General features: G+C 44.3%; 1 protein-coding gene across 3 annotated transcripts in view; it reads left to right on the forward strand.

Moving 5' to 3' along the window:
- The first annotated feature begins 1342 nt into the window (after positions 1 to 1342).
- Positions 1343 to 24110, forward strand: part of LOC118362445 (cysteine-rich motor neuron 1 protein-like) — a 51783-nt gene continuing 29015 nt past the window's right edge. Inside the window, exons 1-4 of one of the 3 annotated variants that reach the window (XM_035742782.2) lie at positions 1343 to 2140; positions 7114 to 7275; positions 7493 to 7663; positions 20157 to 20396. In XM_035742782.2, the coding sequence (XP_035598675.1) occupies positions 1852 to 2140; positions 7114 to 7275; positions 7493 to 7663; positions 20157 to 20396 (862 nt within the window). In that variant the 5' untranslated portion in view covers positions 1343 to 1851. Of the gene's footprint in view, positions 2141 to 2611; positions 2752 to 7113; positions 7276 to 7489; positions 7664 to 20156; positions 20397 to 24110 lie in introns of those variants that run through there. The other 2 variants (XM_035742781.2, XM_052486183.1) reach the window with 2 other exon arrangements.

Raw genomic sequence — 24110 nt, forward strand, 5'->3', positions numbered from 1 at the left:
CAGTCGAGTTTTAGTGAGTAGCACTGTTTTCTGATCATGACCATAAGCAGGGAGACATACTGTATACACAAAACAGATGCTCTCCAGGAGTGACAGTGAGCTGCAAAATATTCAATCATCTTTGGTGCTTTCCTTACAAGGAACATAAACAAATGTGGACATATTGTGTGTTACGAGACCTTTTCTGGCCCAATATCTGGTGTGTGTTGTTGTAATAATGTGAATAAAAACAACTGATAGCCTATCTGAAGGTTGCCTGTCCTCAGTGAGAGTAGGTCTGAGTCCATGACCCTGACTGTCTGACATGGAGCTGAGGTCTCCAGCAACCATCAGGAACCCCACTTTGAGCTGCAGCAGTGGACCCTCTAAGAGAGACCCACCATGTATCAAAAGCACCGAATGTCCAGTCTTAAGGAGTTATCTTTAACGGTAGCTAAGTCATACTGAACATCTCAAGACAATGCACATGACTAGGGCCTGTAGCCAACATACAGTACATGTCTTAACTCTAGCGAGTTAAACAGCTAACAGGGGATGTTGTACTTTGTAAACAGTATTGTGAACGACACAATATGACCTACCTCATATACACCTGACCTTGGTGTCTGCTGGTCATTGGCACCACTGATAGAGGTCTCCACGGGTCACTGCACTGTCTTTCGGGCAGGGAAAACTCAAGATGTGGCTGCACCTTGCTTAACAGCTCTCGGGAGTGGTCACGGGCTATTGGATAGGCAGATAATGCGTTGACATTGGCCATTAACTGTAATTATCGGTATTGAATGATGTCCAGTGCGCAACTATGGAAATGATATTCCAGAAATGAAGCAATGTGCCCAGCATGTTGTTATGTTTGTGTTTGACTGAGATCACATCTAAATGATACATCGGTTAAGTTACGGGCTTCCTTCATGAGATGCCCTAGTGTGCAGCCTACTGATTGATCAATAGCTTATATGTTGAATTGCATACAAATGTAAAAATCTATTTGATATTTCAGAATCAGTTACAATGAGCATGTAGGGCAACCATAATCAACAGTTGAATTGAAATAGAAAATAGCATGTTTTTCTCAAATGAAAATGTGATAAAAAAAAATGTACTATTAATTTGTCGTTAAAATAAAAGTATAAATGAAAAGAAAAAGCGGAAAGAACATTTCGTTCAACGGAATTTCAAGGTTATTGCGAATACGCTACCTATTGCGCAACAAAATGAGAGGACCAGCGGAACGATTAGAGGATATCTCAATTCAAATCCTCCCTCCGTTCGCTACTTGTGATTGGATGGCGTACACCAGGCTGGGCGTACATATCATTCAAGAGGAATGGGTGCAGCTAATGTCTATGCCTGTAATGTCAATTTGGGTCTCAGATTGCATCCCGATGTTTCTGTGTTAGGGCATCCTCACTCCTCTCCAAACGCAGAAGACTCACACTATGTGGTTGTCGTAGGACGCAGCTATTATTTAATTTGAAACAACAATGAAAGTGCACCTACCTACAGTAGGCATTGAATCATTTTTTTCTGAGGATAGCCCATTGCCAGTAAAAGGCAAGCCAGCCTACCGGAGAGACCAAACCAGGAGCATCCGTGCACTTTCCCGTGCACTTTCCGAGGCAGCCTTTTCTCGGGCAGCATGCTGCCTAGGCTATTGTAAATGCACTGACAGCGCAGGCACCAACCATTTTTCTCATTCCATTTTAACCGTAACGTTATAACTTCTGGAATTACATCTAACGGACCTCGCGGATTTAATTTGTCGATTTACTTGACAGAAGGAAATTGTTTGCTTAGACCTACATTTTTAACATAGGCTACCGATCTTGGGCTCATCATCATATTTGAAATATGTTCAGGAAGTGTTTGGTCGAGTTCTTGAAATTTTCAATTCTGGTGCGTGTGTTGGTGTCTCATGAATGTACGCCATGTGATCTCCGGACTTGTCCCCCGAAAGCCTGCGAGAGCGGTCGGACTCTGGCCAGGGACCCGTGCGGATGCTGCGATCAGTGTACCCGGATGGAGTGGGAGCCATGCGCCGGCCAGGACTGGGCACTGGGCTACTGCGCCTTGGGACTAACCTGCGCGGCTGTCAACCAAACGGGAGCTGTAACGCTCCCTGATATAGGAGTTTGTAAAGGTGGGTAGCCCATGTCTAAAATAAGACTTCACGTATGAATAAAATAGGCTCAATTTAATGTTGGTCTTGTTTCCCATTCTGAAATTTAAGCATGACCTGGAATGGCACAAACATATTTATTCTATAGTAGGCTAAAGGGACAATTCCATGATAACGGAATTACGCAGAGATTTTTCAGCAAGTAGACATTGTGCATAGAGGTGTATGTATGGTTTGTTAAACTTCGTTGTCAATGGTTTTTGTTTGGCATATATTTTACAGTGAAAATTCAGAGCCTCATCATAATTTAGTTATTGTGGAATTGCCCTCAGGCTACTAGGTAATTATTTCTCATTGATTGAATCCAGGCTGTATCACAACCGGCGGTGATTGGGAGTCCCATAAGGCGGTGCACAATTTGACCAGCGTCGTCCGTGTTTGGTCGGTGTAGGCCTTCATTGTAATTAAGAATTTGTTCGTAACTGACTTGCCCAGTTAAATAAAGGTTACATGTCAAATGGAGAAAAAAATTACAAAATTGATAGAAGAATGGGAGGTTTTGACATTGAGGTTTCAGCAACACGGTTATTCATTAAACATCACTCTCAGCTCTGGGCAGAAAAGTCTCCATAGTAAGTGATTATTCTAATTTAGCTTGAGCACACCACAGTGGCCAGCTAGTTCATGATTCCATCGACTGTGCTGGACATTGTCTCTAAGCTCAGTGGACTGGTCGAAGCAGATCTACAGGTGTAAGTAGCTCTTGACTGCCAACAGAGGACCTCATGTTAGACTGTTAATTTCCCCCCTTGAAACCTCAGCTTTCTTCTCTTGCAGGCATGACAATAGGTTTGGCAACAAACCTTTGCACCATGCCTCCACCTCAGTATTACTTAAGTTCAGGCTTCCCTGCCAGGGCCCAATTTGAACCTCTTAAAAGTTAATGACTATTTTCATTTGTCTGATGTAAAAACATAGGCAGCCTAATAATGGGAAATGTGTATCTGTGCGTGTACACTTTACTCTGGCTTCATTTGATCCTGAAACAGGTTAGCTGTCCTTGTAGAAAGTGCTTTGCTGTAATGTGGTTGCACAATCAATGGGCTTCTGATGTGCCTCTAAGGGCTTCCTTGGGGTCAAGGCAAAATGGCAAAAGATTCACCAGCAGGTTTTCATTGGCAGATTTATCTGAATGACCTTACCATGAATCCCACTGTGGTCTCCCTGCCTTCCCTCCTATCAGATCCATGTCCTATACCAGTCCTTTACTGACAGTTTATTAAGCTGTTGTACACAATATATCCCTGGCTCCCAGGAAAATTATACTCCAGAGGATGGCTCTCTAAATCCTTTAGGGCTTCAAGGGTACCGATCCATGACCTGTGTGTGTGTGTGTATGTGTTTGAGTGTGTGTGTAAGTGTGTGTGTGTGTGTGTGTGCGCGCGTGTGTATGTAGCATTCTAAAAGGCAGAACAGCTCTGAGAGAGCTGGGCATGGGGCATGGTCAGGATCACATCAAGCACCAGCCAGTCCCTCACCTGGACTCTGTCCAGGCTGAAACAAAGCAATTGCATGGGACTGACATTACCAGAGGTGAGGAAAAACAGTCCCACGTTGGGGCCAGATCTTCATGATCCTGCCCTCCATCATCACTCAGAAGGGGTCTAGTGGTCCTGGGTTTCCAGGGTGTCCCAGGAGACAGTGTCCCTGATTACAGGATATGCTGGTGTAACGGATGTGAAATGGCTAGCTAGTTAGCGGTGGTGCACGCTGGTAGCGTTTCAATCGGTGACGTCACTCGCTCTGAGACCTTGAAGTAGTGGTTCCCCTTGCTCTGCAAGGGCCGCGGCTTTTGTGGAGCGATGGGTAACGATGCTTCCTGGGTGACTGTTGTTGATGTGTGCAGAGGGTCCCTGGTTCGAGCTCGGGTATGGGCGAGGGGACGGACGTAAAGTTATACTGTTAAATTGATGCTGTTGACACGGATCACTGGTTGCTGCGAAATAGGATGAAGTCAAAAGGGGGGTGAGAGAAACCGATGTGTAAAGGCTAGCTAGTTAGAGGTGGTGCGCGCTGGTAGCGTTTCAATCGGTGACGTCACTCGCTCTGAGACCTTTAAGTAGTGGTTCCCCTTGCTCTGCAAGGGCCGCGGCTTTTGTGTAGTGATGGGTAACAATGCTTCATGGTTGACTGTTGTCTGCAGGCCTTAATCCCCCTCCATACCCATAGCTACCCCCTCTGTCAAATTAACAGTTTTGAACGTCTCTAAATGATGAATGCACTAATTGTAAGTCGTTCCAGTTAAGAGCGTCTGCTAAATTACTAAAATGTCTAATGTAAAAGTTAATGGTTTCCATGATTGAGTCGTGCCTCTAGTCCTCGTGGCTGCGGGACCCAGCACATGCAGAGCCCCCCGGTGGGGTTGGCTGTGTGAGGGTAAATCAACACCTCCCTGTGTGTTTGCAGAGGCCACGAGTGCCAGGCTGATCTGGGATTTCCCTCCCAAGCCGGGGGTAGGGTCTTAAAGTGATTAGGGTCACAATCAGGAGTAGGGGGTAAATGTTTCCAGTCTCTGACCCCTGCTTCTCTCTCCGCTCCTCTGCTCTAAGCCTTGTTGTTCTGGGTGGTCAATATGGAAGGGCAGAGTGCGAATTGTCATTAGGCCTATACTATTTTAGCCTGAATTCAGCGATGTGGAAACCTGAAAGGGGCTGAAATACGAGACGTAAATACAGCTGTGTCCGTCCCAAGCTCATCGGCGCGGAAAACTGTAAGGCACCGTTGAAACAATGTTGTAAGTTCGCTAGTAGGCGGAGAAGAGAGATGAATGCGATTGAAAGAACCTGAACCAACTGTCACTTATTCAAACCATGACAGAGAGGTGGAAGTGTTCGTTTAATTTGGAAAAATATTTAATTTTCATATTTACCACTGTATCAGTACACAATTGCATTTTTCTAAATAGGAGAATGGTTCAATTAGAGACCCCCTACCCCCAAAGTTGGACTTTCGTTGCATTTATGGGATCTCATGTCTGATTTGGGGGTTCTGTGTCCCCCCCGTAATTCGCACACTATGGAGGTCGAAGAAGGTAGACCATGTCTTCAGGTGAGATCTTTAGTAGACAAACATGTGTACAGTCAGTGAGAAAATAGCTGATGCACATGATATTGAACAGAATGCTAAATATCCAGTAAGTGTATGCTTATGAGGACTTTTATACTATATACTGCATACTGTATATCAAGTGCAGCCAGTTAAACTGGTTGTGTATTGTTATGACAGCTGTGATTAGGGAAAGTTGCCTGTGAATCCAAACACGTAACTCATTTAATCCCCAAAGAGTTTTTCACCACTTGAGTGATATCGATGTTTGGCCCAGGGTGTTTTTATTTTGTCTGTCTCACTGTGTTAGTGCCACCTCTTCCCTCTCCAGAGCACTTAACAATACCACCTCACAGAATGTCTGTCCTCAAGCGCAAAGACTGGACTCTGCGTCCTGTCCAGTCCACTACTCCTTCTAATCCTTTCCACTTCCCTCTTCCTCCAGTACTATCTAATGTTTCAAAGACTTCCTTTTGAGCTTGCTATCAGCCAAAGAGCCTCAGAGGTCAACTTTCCCAACGCAGCTCTGGATGCCAAGACAAGCAGTCTCCATGGCTGAGAGGGCTTCCCCAGAGACGCAGCAGTGATCCAGGCCAGCTGAGTGGGGTCATATCACAGCCAGAGGGTCAACCTAATCATTAATTAACTACAGTAATTAGAGGTTCACCCCCGCGAACCTCTCATTTTGCTTTGTTTACCTCCTGCCTCCTACTCCTGGAGGCCCCCTTTAGCACCCCACAGACACACTCAGACACCCACCTTCAATGACTGCTATTTAAAAATACCCTCCCAGGCACAGAAAGGCCCAGAGATGGAACAAATGTGGAGGTGGGGATCATTTTAAAGTAACAGGAAATAAGAGGGAGAGTTTTGGCGTGGCAGGGGAGCTCCGTTTGAAAAGCCTGCCTGCCCCTCTATTCTACCCAATGTCCTGGCTGGTTTAACTCACAGGGACCATGACTGTCTGCCACCCAATATCACTTATAGAGTCTCCAGAATTAGCACACCAGAGAGAGATGTGGGTTTGTATAGGTGACCATTATAGGCTACATACAGAGCACTTCTCAAGCACCACTTCTGAAAGGAATGACTGAATGTGCTGTACGATAATAGAAGTTCATCCCTGCTTTCCCTTTGTTTGGTATTAATAAATGAACAACATACATTTTCTTAATTATTTTCATTATCGCCAGCCTAGATGTCCATTCATATACCATCATTTTTAATCATCATTGTCTCCCGGACCCCTAGCAGAGTATGAAAGCAAGGCTTCCCCTTCTGAGAGGAAAGAAGAAGTACACCTTTACTCAACGATTACCGCTCTATAGTGTTTTACCAGTTTAATTAGCCCAGCTCCTGTAATACATTCTGATGGGAACACTACTACTCATACTTCTAAATGTGTCTGTGAGAGAAGTCAGAGTATTTTGATAAGCAGTAATCAAGTCTCTATTCTGTTGATTGAGGCCTGGAAGACAAGCTGTTGAAGGGAGAGGAGAAAAGCGGTGTGTTGTGTTGTTTATGAACACGACCACCCTGCGGGATCCCTGAGGAACAGAGAGGCAGCTGGCGTGGTGGGTCCCCTGTCTCCCTCCATCCTCCACCCCCCATTGTCATTAGATGTGTTTGTTTGTGTTGAGCTCAGCCTGGAGTAGCTAGCTACAGTATCTCAGAGGTAGGGGTAGGGATGGTTGGCTGGGCATGGGACAAATACATACGGTAAATGCCAGTAGCAAGGCAATGCATGGCAGGAAAAGAACAGAGATGTCTGCTCTGGATCGCTTTGATGATGCTTCTCTTCTCGCCCCCCTTCCTCTCATATCCCCCCCTCTCCAGCCCCTCCCCTCTTCTTTCTTTTCCTTTAATATCTCATCTCCTCCTTTCCACAGTTCTGCCTCACAGTCCGGAGGCTGGGTTGGAGGATCAGCGCTGCCCCCTGCAGACAGGCTGTGACAGGGCCGGGGCCATGTGTGTGTGTGACGCCCGTCACTCCTGCCTGGGCTCCTTCAGCTACCCTGACATGGAATCCTGCATGAGGGCCAGCAAGACGGGTGAGTTTCCCACAGATAGCCGTCAGGAGCAAAAAATACAATCCATTGAACATTGCTAATCCATACCAGATGTTGTATGCTGGTGACTAATGCTATTAACATGTCATAGTGATGACACATGTTTGAGGGTGGCCCCAGCATGGATCTGTGTGGTGCCATTGTCAGTGACTCATGATGACGGACTATGTCCTGTCCCCTTTTCTCTTTCTTTTAGAAGGCCGTAGACATGAGCACCAGGAGAGGCAGAGGGAGAAGTTTGTGGGACCCTCCGACCCAGCCTGCATGTTTTCTGGGTGCAACCTGACAGCACAGGGTTGTGTGTGTGAATCCCAGAGCTGCCACTATCACTCCTCCTACATCAACCGCAGCCAGTGCCAGGAGGCCGCAGGTAACCTAGAACTAACCTAAAACTAACCTAAAACTAACCAACAACTGCTCAAGTCATGTTGCACAAAGGTGGCTGATGCAGTGGCTGATGCAGTGGCTGATGCAGTGGCTGATGCAGTGGCTGATGCAGTGGCTGATGCAGTGGCTGATACAGTGATACACAAAATGCAGATTCAAGAACAGAGCTGACCTTATTTATCCTACAAAATCCCTGTCTTTTACACTACCTCTATTTGAGTTGAGCTCAGCTTATTAAGCATATGTACCCTATGTACCCTAATATATCAAATCAAATCTATAATCAAATCAAATATATCAAATATATAGCTTGAGTTATACCTGACTCATGTCTAGGTTGAAAAAATACAGTTTAAGACAAAGTAATAATTCCATACTGAGCTTTCAAAAATAAGCACATTCACTGTGCCAGCACTGTTGCTGATTATACAGGATTAGCATTGATAATGTGACCAGTGGTCGGGAAATCAAGTAATAAAGTGTCTGTAGATCATTTGAAAAACGTTTCCATAAGTAGATTTACAGTAAAACAGTTATGATGTGTGTTTGCTGAGTAGTTAGCTGAAATTCATTACGATGGTGTTTATTCTCCACTTTGATGGAAAACTTTCTGTACTGCTAACATTCACTTCCAGTCTGGCACTGGTCCAATGAATTTGTTTATTTTCTAACACTTCTGCATGGAATGATTACATTGTCTTAACCTTCTCTTCAACCTAGACCCTTACAGTACAGCGAGTCAGCACAACCTGTGAAAAATCACAGAGGTGTAGTAGACAATCAGTCAGTCTATTCCAAAGTCCTTTCCATGTCAACACCGAGAGTCACTTTAACTATACATTCATGTACATACCACTTCAATTGGCCCGACCAACCAGTGCTCCCGCACATTGGCTACCCGGACTATCTGCATTGTGTCCCACCACTCGACAACCTCTCTTTTTACGCTTCTGCTCCTCTCTGTTCATCATATATGTATAATCACTTTAACCATATCTACATGTACATACTACCTCAATCAGCCTGACTAACCGGTGTCTGTATATAGCCTTGCTACTCTTATTTTCAAATGTCTATTTACTGTTGTTTTAGGTCTTTACACACACACTAAGGGTAAGTACCCATGTAGCTGCCTCTCTGACTGGCACTTCTAAGTGAGAATTGTTATTGAGGTGGGTTTTATTTCACCCCTTTGACAGAACTGTGTGAGAGATGCATAAAACCAACATGGCAGCTCTCTGTATGTATAAAGAACATTGGTCTCACTGAGAAAGTGCCAGTGAGTGAACTCACAGATTCTCTCCTGCTGTGTTAGTGGGAAGATCTCATCATCCGCTTCATAATACTGCGTAGCCATGTTGTGCCAAAAAGCTAGACTCACGTCAGTTTACTAAGGACATTTGTTGAGTTTAGGAGGCCCAGTTTACTAAGGACATTTGTTGAGTTTAGGAGGCCCAATTCAAGACAAGTGACTCGATCCACAACTAAGACATTTGTTTTAGCTTTGTTTGTGCTTTCCTCCCTTTTTTTCTTTGATCGTTCAGTTGGGAAATGTGTACCATTCCTGATAATGAAAGGTCTGAGAGTATTGTAGGATGTGCCATTTAGCAGACGTTTTATCCAAAGCGACTTACAGTCATGCATGAAAAAATATTTTACATATGAGTGGTCCCGGGAATCAAACCCACCGTCCTAACATTACAAGAACCATGCTCTGAGCTAGCGAGGACCACAAAATGTGTAATCTTCAGTTATATGATCTGCAAACAAGATCTAGAAACCAACAGGGTTGTTACAGAGCATGTACAGTCCCTTGGCTGTGTATTTGGATACTTGTACTGAGCTGTTTGTTCTGTAAATTCCTCTAGCAGTGTGGAAAAGTACACATACTGTATTATTGAGAGACAGTGTCATTGCCCTCTCCTGTGTTCCTATGAATAATATACAAGTCCTCTGCTGCATTTCTCAACTTCCAGTTGTCTAGAGCAGCCAAGAGAGGACGACAGCGTGAAATCACAACACTGAAAACAGTAAACAACATTTTTCTGCAGCTCATGTGTTGTCGCTTCTCCACACACCCTTCAAACGGCCATGCATTAAGTAAGGAGGGTGTGTGTGTGTGTTCAGGGCAGTGATAATGAACTTTTTTTGTCTGACTGGCTTGGCGGAGATCTTGCTGTCTGTCGTCAGTGCTTCCGTTATGATGAGTGACCCTGAGTGCAGTGCTCCTGAGAGGTCATGGAGCTACCCATCTGATCAAGTAATGATTTAGGTCTGGGTCAATGTGTCCCTTAGCTTGTGATGTCTACACATACTGAAAGCTCTGCTTCCACTGCATGAGAGTTACAGTGATTCCAATCTTCACATGCAGTTGAAGATGAAAGCGGACCTTGTTGCCAGTACTTGAAGCACTTTTTCAGCCATCCATTTGAACATAACATCCTCTGCCTCTGCTTGGGGCTTGTACGTTCATTCACACATGGTAGTGGTTTGGGACTGGCTCTTAATGCTCGCTCTGACTCAGAGAGTAGAGTAGCCTTCTGAGGCCAGCCAACTGTCCTGGCTTGTGTTCCTGTTTACTGTTTGTTCGAAGACTTGGGGCACAAACCTTGTTTGCAGCTTCACCGTCTGCAGCACCTGATCACCAACAGCCATCTCTTAGTATCGCTAAGGGCTCTCTATATATGTACTGTCAGTATGCTGACGCACGTCGTTGGACTCCAGACAGGGGTCAATGTCATGTTGGTGCTGGGAGGTGACATGAACACAGGCACACTGTGTTGCTGATGAGGAAGTATTAGACTGAATCTCTGAGGATTGATCAAATTAGTGGAAGAGGAGGAAGAGGTCAGGCCAGGGAGCCAGCTAGGGGAAGCCATTTTGACAAGTTATTTGTGTCAAGTGCAGGAAATGGCCTGGGGCCTGTATTTAGTTCTCCGGCCCTGTGTGTACATTTATGGCTTTGATTAATTATACACCTTTGAGCTGCTGTGCACAAGGAGTTTCCCCATGTGACCTTCAGAAGAGGAGCTTGTTCTGTAATACTTTGATTGATGTTGCTGATATGACCTGATGTTGTAATGGCCCTGCGGAGAGCGGCTCTGGGAAAACAGAATGCAGATTTAAGCCTTTGGGTGGTTACACAGCGATTGTATGTCATATTACATTGATGTACTTTAAACTCCCAACATATGACTGGTCCTCATGGCTAACCTCAGAAGGTTAATATGGGTGAAATGGGGCAGTATTAATGTTTAGTATAAGTGTATACTTTTTAAAAGAACATTACAAGGGAGGAAATGGAGTTGAGGTGGGTCAGACACTGGAGCCGTGCCCACCATGATGCCATGGTGCAAACAGACCTCGCCACCACAGAGTTGGCCCACCAGTAGTACCACACTCCCTCCCGCCTGTCTCCTTCCCCTGAAAGCATCATTAGTTCTGCTTGGCTGCAGCCTCTTTGTGGCATCACTATTACTCGCCAGTCCAGACCGCCAGTAGCTGGCAGGGGTGCTAGACATCTCTGTGTTTGTGTGTCATCTGCAGAGGTTATGGCCTCTGTCATGCCCAGCGAGCCTGCTCATGTCCCAGTGTGTGTGTGTGTGTGTGTGTGTGTGTGTGTGTGTGTGTGTGTGTGTGTGTGTGTGTGTGTGTGTGTGTGTGTGTGTGTGTGTGTGTGTGTGTGTGTGTGTGTGTGTGTGTGTGTGTGTGTGTGTGTGTGTGTGTCTCTCTTGGCAGTGATTTCAGAGGGGAAACAAAACACAGTTTATCTGTTGGCGCAGACAAAGAACTTCCCGCTAGGCAAAGTGGGATCGCTGTCTCAGCCTGTTGTCCTCTCACTGCTCCCAGTCACCCAGCTGATAGCTCTAGGCAAAGTTGGATTGCTGTCTCAGCCTGTTGTCCTCTCACTGCTCCCAGTCACCCAGCTGATAGCTCTGCTTACCAGGCACCACAACTTTTCCCAAGCCCTGCCCCAACCCAAGCCCCAGCCCCTGCTGGGGTCTCAGATCCATTCCTGCCCTCCAGCCCCTGCCCCAGCTCTAGCCAGGCTGCCAGCCTCTTCTTTTTCTGTTTGTCTGTGAGAAAACATGAGCAGATGACCAACAATGTTACATCACTCAACTGCCTCAACTACCACAAACCTGGCAGCTGCAGAGCGTAGCACCGTACTCCCCTGGACTGACTGGGCAGCTGCAGAGCGTAGCACCGTACTCCCCTGGACTGACTGGGCAGCTGCAGAGCGTAGCCCGTACTCCCTTGGACTGACTGGGCAGTTTCAGAGTGTAGCACCGTATTCCCCTGGACTGACTGGGCAGCTGCAGAGCGTAGCACCGTACTCCCCTGGACTGACTGGGCAGCTGCAGAGCGTAGCACCATACTCCCCTGGACTGACTGGGCAGCTGCAGAGCGTAGCCCGTATTCCCCTGGACTGACTGGGCAGTTGCAGAGCGAAGCTCCGTACTCCCCTGGACTGACTGGGCAGCTGCAGAGCGTAGCCCCGTACTCCCCTGGACTGACTTTTTTGTGTACAGCCCAATTCATATTTTATGTTCAGTTTCTTCTAAGGCAGATCCAGAGACCTTCCCTCATGGCCCTCCCTCATGGCCAATTTGTTAATATTCTATTCAACTTGGACCATACTTGTGCCATCCTTTCACTCCCATGCATTTTGTGCCAGCTCTGTAGTAGACAATTGTCCATAGAAAGTATTCTCTGCAACATTGTTCAGCCCATTCAGCATGATAAAAGCTCAGCCTCTACTTTCACTCTCCCTGGCCCAATCTCATCTGACAATACGAAGAAGGCTGTGTTGAGCTACTCTGAGCAGAGAACACTCGACCCGTGATCATCCTCAAATATTTAGCCTGAGCGTGAGAGAGCGAGGAGCTGTGAAGTGTGTGTGTGTGTATGTGTGCGTGCGTGCGTGTGTGAGTGTGCGTGCATGTGTGTGTGTGCGTGTGTGTGTGTGGACTGTGAGCTGCTGCAGCTCTCTCTCCTGACACACTGCCCTAACCAGAGTGTGATGATCACACGTCTATGTTTCCCTCTCCTGTGACCCTGTGCCTTTTGCCCTGAACCACCTCCCAGACTTAGTTCTTTAAAATAGAGAACAATACAGACATTTGTAGCCTCAACCGCCAGTGGGCAAGCGGCCAGTCCTGCACAGCTTACGTGAGAGATGAGCCTGATGGGTCCCTTTGCGGACAAACTGTATAAAACCAGAGGATGTACCAGAGGCCCATGGAGGGCTGCTGTACTAAGACAGCTTTGTTCTCCGCTGACTTGCTTCCAAAGTCAGTCACTGAACAAAAGTCACATTGTGCACTTGTTCCATGAGTAAACTCAGGCTGTCAACACAGCCTCCTCTGCCTACCAGAGCTGCTTCAGTCAGATGAATACTGTGCTCCTTGTGCTCTGTGTAGAAAAAAAGCTCATTTACATAGAGGTGTTTTCCTTTCCCGAATGGGCTTCTCGGAGATGCCAGAAATATGCATTGTTTACAATAGCCCATTCTGTGGTAATAAAGCAATTTCTAAATCCTTACCTCAAGCCCAACTTCAGGGTGCGTGTGGGTGTGTGTGCGCATGTGTACGTGTTTGTGTGTGTATTAAGGCTTTCCCTAAGGGGTGGCTAGGTTTTCCATACTATCTCACCACCACAACAAGAGAACGTTTTGACCATTGTACAAACTGAATTTATTAAGCATGCCAAATTAGGTCTTTGTGGTCTTGTTTGCGTAAGCTGGAGAATAGCCACCATTGTAATACAGAGATTGCTTTTGTGACCACTGACTAGCCAATTACCCCACTGGTGCTTCGAGATAGAACACAAACAGAATGTGCTGAAATCCATCCTCTACTGAGTTTACCATACTGTTTCCATGCTCTGTGTCTGCCCTATTATGTTCAGAAATGGCTACAATATCATTCATTTGAATGACAATAGAGTGTCTGGCAGCTGGTTTTTCCCAGCGTACTCCAGTCCACCCATTGTTAGACATGAGTAAGCAATCTGTTTTCTTTGACTGGGGCACAGAGAAAGTCTTATTCAATGCAAACATTGCACAACATTTTATTAATGGCCACATCACTCTGTTAGACAGCAGCACGCTCTGTGTTACTGCTATTTGATATAAAACCTCTGACATCAGCCTGTAACTGAAGTTTATTTAACTCAAATGCAGGAATTAGGACAAACAACGTTAAATGGGTCTAATTCAGGGGAATTTCCCCCCTTCTCTCTGACACTATTCAGTAACAGAGTTGATCAATACAAGCTTTGTGCCTGCCCGGACTGTTCACAGGTTCCTAGAGCAAACAGTACAGTGCAGATACCTCATGCCCATGCACTATTTATTCAGGGAAGAAAAACTCCAACACTTCCTTCATCCTCAATTTCATCTGTCAGATATCTCCCCCAAATATGACTCTCCTGCTCAAGTCACAACTTAACTTTTACGGTTAAGGCAAACTTCAAACGACTGCATAGATGGAAGATTAACATGCCGGGTGAGCATTGGGTCGCACCGATGTGTTCAACCCTTGAGGGTTTGACTATTGAAAGTAATACTGCAATCATCGCTGTATGTGGAGTTGAACTGTCTGTGGAGCAGAACCTGGGCTCCAGTCCCTCTGTTTGCCATTTCAGTTTCCCATCTGGTAGGAACAGCCTCAGGGATCCTCTTTCAGGCCCTCAAATGTCAGGGATGAGACACATCCTCTGCTAGAGTCGTGTTGCACCAGGGAACGCCAAATGTCTGGGAAGGACATCAACAAACTAGCTTCTGAAAGAGCCACAAACCCCAAGCCTTGTTACACAATTTCATTATATTTCATTCTCTTTCCACCAAAACCATAACGCATGCAAAGATTGTAAAGTATTCTTCCCATACGCAATCATAGCCATTACATTTCTCTGTCTTATGAGGCAATTACTTATTTATTAGCTTCATGGCATTTCCTTTCCTAAAGGCCCAAGGGAAGACATTAAGTAGAAACGTAATTACCAATTTTCTCCACTGTCATCAATCATACAGTCCTTTATTCCTCCCTTCCTCACACTCTCTCCCAGTCCTTCGTAACAGCCACAGATCTAACCTGGTATCCTACAAACAGGAGATCTGTGAAATTATTTAGCCATTGACAATTACAGTGCCTTCAGAGAGTAATCATATCCATTGACTTATTTCACATTTTGTTGTGTTACAGCCTGAATTCAAAATCGATTAAATAACCATCTGCTTTAGGTTATTGTCCTGTTGAAAAGTGAATTAATCTACCAGTGTCTGGTGGAAAGCAGACTGAACCAAGTTTTTCTCTAGGATTTTGCCTGTGCTTAGCTTCATTGCGTTTCTTTTTTATCATGAAAAACTCCCCAGTACTTAACGATTACACGCATACCCATAACATGATGCAGTACTCAGTAATGTGTTGTATTGGATTTTACCCAAACATAACACTTTGTATTCATTACTAGAATTTAATTAAATTTTTTGTACTATTACTTTAGTGCCTTGTTGCAAACAGGACGCATTGTTTGGAATATTTTAATTCACTACAGGCTTCTTCTTTTCACTGTCAATTAAGTCAGTATTGTGGAGTAACTACAATGTTGTTGCTCCATCATCAGTTTCCTCCTATAACAACCCTTCAATTCTGTAACTGTTTTAAAGTCACCATTGACCTCATGGTGAAATCCCTGAGCTGTTTCATTCCACTCTGGCAACTGAGTTAGGAAGGACGCCTGTATCTTTGTAGCGACTGGGTGTATTGATACACCATCAAAAGTGTAATTAATATTTTTTTTACCCATCTACCAATAGGTGCCCATGTTGGCAAGGTATTGGAAAACCTCCCTGGTCTTTGTGGTTGAATTAGTGTTTGAATTTTCTCCCCAATTTCATGGTATCCAATTGTTTTAGTACAGTGCCTTGCGAAAGTATTCGGCCCCCTTGAACTTTGCGACGTTTTGCCACATTTCAGGCTTCAAACATAAATATATAAAACTGTATTTTTTTGTGAAGAATCAACAACAAGTGGTACACAATCATGAAGTGGAACAACATTTATTGGATATTTAAAACTATTTTAACAAATCAAAAACTGAAAAATTGGGCGTGCAAAATTATTCAGCCCCTTTACTTTCAGTGCAGCAAACTCTCTCCAGAAGTTCAGTGAGGATCTCTGAATGATCCAATGTTGACCTAAATGACTAATGATGATAAATACAATCCATCTGTGTGTAATCAAGTCTCCGTATAAATGCACCTGCACTGTGATAGTCTCAGAGGTCCGTTAAAAGCGCAGAGAGCATCATGATTAACAAGGAACACACCAGGCAGGTCCGAATTACTGTTGTGAAGAAGTTTAAAGCCGGAATTGGATACAAAAAGATTTCCCAAGCTTTAAACATCCCAAGGAGCACTGTGCAAGCGATAATATTGAAATGGAAGGAGTATCAGACCACTGCAAATCTACCAAGACCTGGCCGTCCCTCTAAACTTTCAGCTCATATAAGGAGAAGACTGATCAGAGATGCTGCCAAGAGGCCCATGATCACTCTGGATGAACTGCAGAGATCTACAGCTGAGGTGGGAGACTCTGTCCATAGGACAACAATCAGTCGTATATTGCACAAATCTGGCCTTTATGGAAGAGTGGCAAGAAGAAAGCCATTTCTTAAAGATATCCATAAAAAGTGTTGTTTAAAGTTTGCCACAAGCCACCTGGGAGACACACCAAACATGTGGAAGAAGGTGCTCTGGTCAGATGAAACCAAAATTGAACTTTTTGGCAAAAATGCAAAACGTTATGTTTGGCGTTAAAGCAACACAGCTCATCACCCTGAACACACCATCCCCACTGTCAAACATGGTGGTGGCAGCATCATGGTTTGGGCCTGCTTTTCTTCAGCAGGGACAGGGAAGATGGTTAAAATTGATGGGGAGATGGATGGAGCCAAATACAGGACCATTCTGGAAGAAAACCTGATGGAGTCTGCAAAAGACCTGAGACTGGGACGGAGAGTTGTCTTCCAACAAGACAATGATCCAAAACATAAAGCAAAATCTACAATGGAATGGTTCAAAAATAAACATATCCAGGTGTTAGAATGGCCAAGTCAAAGTCCAGACCTGAATCCAATCGAGAATCTGTGGAAAGAACTGAAAACTGCTGTTCACAAATGCTCTCCATCCAACCTCACTGAGCTCGAGCTGTTTTGCAAGGAGGAATGGGAAAACATTTCAATCTCTCGATGTGCAAAACTGATAGAGACATACCCCAAGCGACTTACAGCTGTAATCGCAGCAAAAGGTGACGCTACAAAGTATTAACTTAACCAGAAGGGGACTAGGGTTCCAATTTGGGAACCCCCCCCCACGTTCAGCATGGAACGCAAAAATATTCCTAAAAATATTTAACCTCCACACATTAACAAGTCCAATGGCTCAAATGAAAGATAAACACCTTGTTTATCTACCCAGCAAGTCAGATTTCTAAAATGTTTTACGGCGAAAACATAGCACATATTTATGTCAAACCACCACCGAAGACACAGCTAATTTGCATAGCCAAGTTGAAAAAAATATGCAATCAACAAACGCAGGATTAAAAGAAAAATAATGCACTAACCTTTTGAAATCTTCATCAGATGACAGTAATATAACATGTTACACAGTACATTTGTTTTTTTCAATAATATGCTATATATATCCATAAATCTCTGTTTACAATGATGCATCGTTCAAAAAATGACGATAGCTCCGGCAGATAACGTCAGCTAACAAGGAATACACATCATAAACTTTGACTAAATATGCATGTTCTACATATATATAGTTAGATACACTTCTTCTGAATGCAATCGCTGTGTTACATTTATTTTTAACGTTACAGGTTTCGTTCACTAGGCTATACTATGAGTCGGCGCTCAAAAAGTAGCATTATGGTTCCTCTATCTTGGAGTCCACAGAAACCCAAATTTACCACATAAATATTCCCTTACCTTTGCTGTTCTTCCATCAGAAGACCTGGAAGGAATTATACTTACCAAAAACAACGTTTAGTTTTGCAGTCTGTGTCTTTCGGTTCTCAAACACGACACATTTCGGTTGAAATGTAGCCAAAAGTCAAGTGGATGCGCACCAAAACGTCAAACTTACATATTATATGTCGACTAAACTTATCAAACTAAGTTCATAATCAAGCTTTAACATGTTGTAAAGGTGTACAGCAATCGTGAGGACGAACAGAAACGCATGCATTGTATAATCGATCTTGGGAAAAAGACAGGACCGGAGCAGAGCGCGCATAAAAGTGACCTGTTTTTTCGCGTGACCGAAAGGTTTCGGCCGCCAAAACTCTCGTGAGCAAGCGATTCTCACAATGAGAAGCCCCATTGAAAGCTGAGATCGCGCTGAAGATAGAGAGACTGTTCCCAGACCTGTAAGTGCTTGGAAAGGGTGGGGGCGATGACGTCAGTTGGGCCAACTTTTCTGATGACAAGAGAGATTTTGGGAGAATGACTGCCCTGAGAGTTCTGCTTTACATACAGACATCATTTAAACGGTTTTAGAAGCTTTAGAGTGTTTTCTATTCAATAATATTTTTTATTTGCATATATTAGCAACTTTTGACAAAAAAAATTATGTTTACTATGGGCACGCAATTACTCCAGCGGGGGCAGTAGACAGCCCTATCCCCAACAGGTTTTAAGGGGGCTGAATAATTTTGCACGCCCAATTTTTCAGTTTTTGATTTGTTAAAAAAGTTGAAATATCCAATAAATGTAATTCCACTTCATGATTGTGTCCCACTTGTTGTTGATTCTTCACAAAAAAATACAGTTTTATATCTTTATGTTTGAAGCCTGAAATGTGGCAAAAGGTCATAAAGTTCAAGGGGGCCGAATACTTTCGCAAGGCACTGTAGCTACTATCTTGTCTCATCGCATCCCGTACGGGAGAGACGAAGGTTGAAAGTCATGCGTCCTCCGATACACAACCCAACCAAGCCACACTGCTTCTTAAGACAGCACGCATCCAACCCGGAAGCCAGCCGCACCAATGTGTCGGAGGAAACACCATGCACCTGGCAATCTTGGTTAGCACGCACTGCGCCCGTCCCGCCACAGGAGTTGCTGGTGCACCATGAGACAAGGACATCCCTACCGGCCAACCTCTCCCTAACCTGGATGACGCTAGGCCAATTGTGCATCGCCCCACGAACCTCCCGGTCGCCGCTGGTTATGACAGAGCCTGGGCGCAATCCCAGAGTCTTTGATGGCACAGCTGATGCTGCAGTACAGCGCCCTTAACCACTGCGCCACCCGGGAGGCCCTGAAATTCACTGTTTGACTGAGGGACCTTACAATTATCTGTATGTGTGGGAAACAGAGACGAAGTAGTCATTAAAAAAATCATGTTAAACACTATTATTGCACACAGAGTGAGTCCATGCAACTTATCATGTGACTTGTCAAGATCATTTTTACTCCTGAGCTTATTTAGGCTTGCCATAACAAAGAGGTTGAATACTTATTGACTCGGGACATTTCAGCTTTTCATTTTGAATTAATTTGTACAAATAAAAATAAAAAACATTATTCCATTTTGACATTATGGGGTATTGTGTGTAGGCCAATGACACAAAATCTAAATTAAATACATTTTAAATTCAGGCTGTAACACAACAAAACTTTGAAAAGGCAAGGGGTGTGAATACTTTCGGAAGGCACTGTATAGGACAGGACATGAGTTTGCAGCACCCAATCCCTCGACTCTGTATGCATAACAGTGACACGGTTGAACCAAAATAAGCAATGGTTAAGGATTGGGTAATCCAAGCTTCGTAAGGTAGCTACTGTCCTTCTACAATATGAGACAGAGGGGCACTCCACTTTTCTTTTCCTGAAAGTGTCCAAAGTACACCCCTGTGCCACCTGCACTCCCTAACCAGAGTATGAAGACCATTATGTTGGCTCTGGCATATCGATAGACAAACGCTTCCTGGAATGCTAAGTGTAGTGTGATTTCAAAAATAAGGCTCAGGGTAGGATAAAAAAGGCTGAGTAAAACATGGCCTTGTATTAATGGCTGGTGAGATGGAGAGCCTATTTGGATTGAGAGCTGGATCCAGTGGGTGGGCAAGCAGGGATCAGGAAAGGTCTTAGACAGGATGTGCTGAGAGGTTTGTCGTGTCTAGAGACGAGCATAGCTCTCACTCTCCGTCCTAACAGGATGCTGTAAAGCTGTCACGGAGTGAAGGGGATCTGATGACTGCAACATGAGCAACACTGTTCCACTAACACTGTATGCAGGCCAGGGAGCCCCACTCCTCTCCCCCCTTTCCCCCTGCCACCTAGCAAACAGTGTGGGCACTGTTGTAGCCTGGAGCTGGGTTGAAGGTGGTGCTACAGCATGCCTTACAGAGGCTTGTTATTGTATGTGACTGACTCTGTGTGTGTGTGTGTTTCAGAGCTGAAGTGTGCCGCGACCACATGTCCTGCTCTGCCGGTACCTTCCTGTCCTGAGGGCTCGGTTCTGACCAAGAGCTACACTCCCCCTGCTGGCTGCTGCCCCACTGTGCCCCCCCAGTGCACCTGTGACCTCCGCGAGTGCCACAAGCCCCAGTGCCCCTCCGGCCAGAAGACTGTACCACTCAGTCAGGCCACCGGCAAGCCAGGAGACTGCTGTGACATGTTCGAGTGCCAGAAAGGTAACATATATAACCATAGCAAGCCATGAATTTGATGAGAGAAGTGGTGCTGGTGTGAAATTTAACCCCACAATTGTTCTGTGATGAAAAGGAGAGTCACGAAATAGATGGTAATTTGTTGTCCAAATACATAATCTCAATAATAATGTCTGTCTGTCTGTCTGTCTGTCTGTCTGTCTGTCTGTCTGTCTGTCTGTCTGTCTGTCTGAGAGAGAGAGTGTTTTTTTGCAAAATAATAAATTGTGTAGTGTCAAAGAGTTCCTGCTTGGTCACATATCCAAAAGGTTCAACAGTTAATTGATGGGAATGCTTTTTATGTGGTCCAGTCTTCCAGGGGGAGTGTAGTTGAGTCAGGCAGGCCGGCAGGGGCTGAATGGCGGCTGCAGAGGCTAGGGGATCAGTGTTTTGATAACAAGTGTCTGCTGCTCTTTGGGTCTGAACTGGATGCCCTTTGTGCCTCCCCTACTGGCATTTAGCTCTGCATGACTGCGTCCACATTAGAAATCACACAGAGAGGGACTGAGGATGAAGATATGGCACATACCCCCCTAGTATCCCCCAAGACCTCCCCAGAAGGTCTTTGGGGATATGTGTTGGGTGCAGTGGTGACTTTAGCATGTAAATATTGCCCCGGCAAATTCAAATATGCATGCCAGCAAAGCCACCTCACAACACAGCACTAAACAATACATTAATTGCACTATAATGGTGACAAACGGTTCCCACAAACTATTAGGGCCTATATAAAGCTGTCCCAACAGCACAGCTTTCTTTTCAGCATCATGGAGTGAATCCTTACCACTGCTACACCGGATTATCAATAGAGCCTTGTCTGGCAGCGAAACAGTTCATTCAGCCTCACTTAATGCCTTTAAAAAAAAGATGATATGGCTGAGTTGCTTAAAGAAATGTGATTTCTACTGACAATTGAGATGTACAAACTATGGCTTAAGGGAATGAATGATGAGCGGATGAGAGGCAATCTGTAATTTCGATTAAGACATTAATGCTTGAGCTAAGACGTCAATATAACTATTTGTTCAGCACTTTTGAAATGTACAGCGACAGAATTCAGAACATGGGCCATTCTTACAGTATTCTTATACCCTACTATTATACAGTATTCAATACCCTACTCAATAAATTGGATGCAGTCTATCACAGTACCATCCGTTTTGTCACCAAAGCCCTATATACTACCCACCACTGTGACCTGTACGCTCTAGTTGGCTGGCCCGCGCTTCATACTCGTCACCAAACCCACTGGCTCCAGGTCATCTACAAGACCCTGCTGGTCACCATAGCAGCACCCACCTGTAGCATGCGCTCCAGCAGGTATATCTCTCTGGTCACCCCCAAAACCAATTCTTCCTTTGGCCGCCTCTCCTTCCAGTTCTCTGCTGCCAATGACTGGAACGAACTACAAAAATCTCTGAAACTGGAAACACTTATCTCCCTCACTAGCTTTAAGCACCAGCTCAGAGCAGCTCACAGATTACTGCACCTGTACATAGGCCATCTATAATTTAGCCCAAACAACCACCTCTCCCCCTACTGTATTTATTTATTTTTGCTCCTTTGCACCCCATTATTTCTATCTCTACCTTGCACATTCTTCCACTGCAAATCTACCATTCCAGTGTTTTACTTGCTATATTGTATTTACTTCACCACCATGGCCTTTTTTTTGCCTTTACCTCCCTTATCTCACCTCATTTGCTCACATTGTATATAGACTTATTTTTTCTACTGTATTACAACTCAAGGGCAGAATACTGACTGTGTTTGTTTTACTCCATGTGTAACTCTGTGTTGTTGTATGTGTCGAACTGCTTTGCTTTATCTTGGCCAGGTCGCAATTGTAAATGAGAACTTGTTCTCAACTTGCCTACCTGGTTAAAAAAAGGTTAAATTAAGAAATATATTTTAAAAATCTCCTTGTACACCAAGTCAGAACCATAGGATAAATAAAGGGGGCATAGAAGCAGACAATGAAAGCTTTTACAATAATAATGGATGACATTTCTCTAACACAGGCTGTAGGCTACATGTACACCACCAAGTTAGTACAGTATGATAAGTTGTCAGGGAGAAAGAGACCAAAGTATTAGAGTGAGGCACATGGCCTACTAACATCTTACTACACAACATACACTTAGAATGAATTTCTTAGCTACAGTATACATATCTCCCTGGCATATTACATAATTTATGCAGTAGCATACAATTCATTTTTGGAATCACCTTGTTGTGCTGTCTTCACTTGAACAGTACGGTGGTGCGGCGGTCTTTCTTGTGGGCAAATTTTGTCATCAAACTTTGTCATCAAAGTCTGACATTCTCTGGATTTATGGTGCTTTCAAGACAACTGGGAACTCTGAAAAAACAAGGTTGAATCAGGACGTCAATGATCTTCAGGTCAGAGCTCTAAAAAGAGGCCAGAGCTCCCGCTATGGAATTCTGAGTTGGATGAACGTTCAAAACGTATCTTCCCAGTCTGAGCAAATTTTTTTCACAGTTCCCACTGGTTTTGAACATGGCAGAAGTCATGCTGGATTGATAGCATGCCCAATGTATTCAACCTTTGGTGTTGCATGGGAATGTTTATCCTTAAGCTTGGAAAAGAGACCCTTAAACCCAGACTTGGACCACACACCCTCTCCACTGAATGTCAGGCTAGTGATTGCTTTGCCAATTGTTAGCCAATTTGCAATTTTCAACTTGTTGTGTAATGGTTATGTCCAATGGCCGATGAGCACCGATATTTTTTGTCTATAATTTCTCTTCATATGACAAGGCTTGAAAATTATTTTCCAGTAGATTGTCAACTTGATTCTTTACGATGACTGCTTGTCTGGCTTGCTAGCTAAGATTTTGAAAGTATGATGTTGACATGATCAGTCCAATCAAAGCTATGGTAGATATAACATGATTTGACGTAATTTTACCTGTGGCCAATGACCTTCTTGGAATAGCACTTCTAATGTAACTCTATGGCAGCACCCAAGGGGCTTAAATTTTCGAGCTCTACCCAGTAGATTTTGTGGTGACGTAGTGTTCCCATGAGTGACAGAACACGAGCCAATCATGATGCAACTAGAGAACATTACCAACTATGTTCTGTATTTTCCACTGGCTGCCCCACCACCTCAGAAAGCACTGAGCTAGGCTGAAATGTTTTTTTATGTGGCTTTATTAACTCAATTATTTATTTTTTACATGGTTTGCAAACTGATATGTGGCATGTATTAATGCCAAAATAACATACAAAACAGGCAACAACAACAAACAATTGTTTTTTGTTTTGTTGTTTTTTGCTAAACAGGTGGGGCTCAAAATGAATGACTGTTCGCTAATGGTTGGGTCACTCACAAACACTAAAACCCATCCACAAAACAAATTCTAATCCGATTCATTAATCACAACGTTTGGGATTCCTAGAGTATTTTGCAATGGAACACATAATAGTACCCAACTTTCAGTGACCTAAGGCATTGAACAAATGTTTTTACAGACCTGAGGTTGGCTTTTGGTGGGTATTTGGTCAGGGTCAGTGTACAGAGTACTATGACAATGGGTCTGACCTGTGTGTTTTGGCCATGTTTGACAAGACGTTTCCAGCTCTGGCTGAAGAATGGGTCTGGGTGGCTGGGCAGGAGCTGGCATGGCCTTCCTGACCTGATGTCATCTGATATTACAGATGGTTCCAAACGA

The sequence above is a fragment of the Oncorhynchus keta genome, chromosome 29 (genome assembly GCF_023373465.1).
Source record: "Oncorhynchus keta strain PuntledgeMale-10-30-2019 chromosome 29, Oket_V2, whole genome shotgun sequence".
Classification (NCBI taxonomy): domain Eukaryota; kingdom Metazoa; phylum Chordata; class Actinopteri; order Salmoniformes; family Salmonidae; genus Oncorhynchus; species Oncorhynchus keta.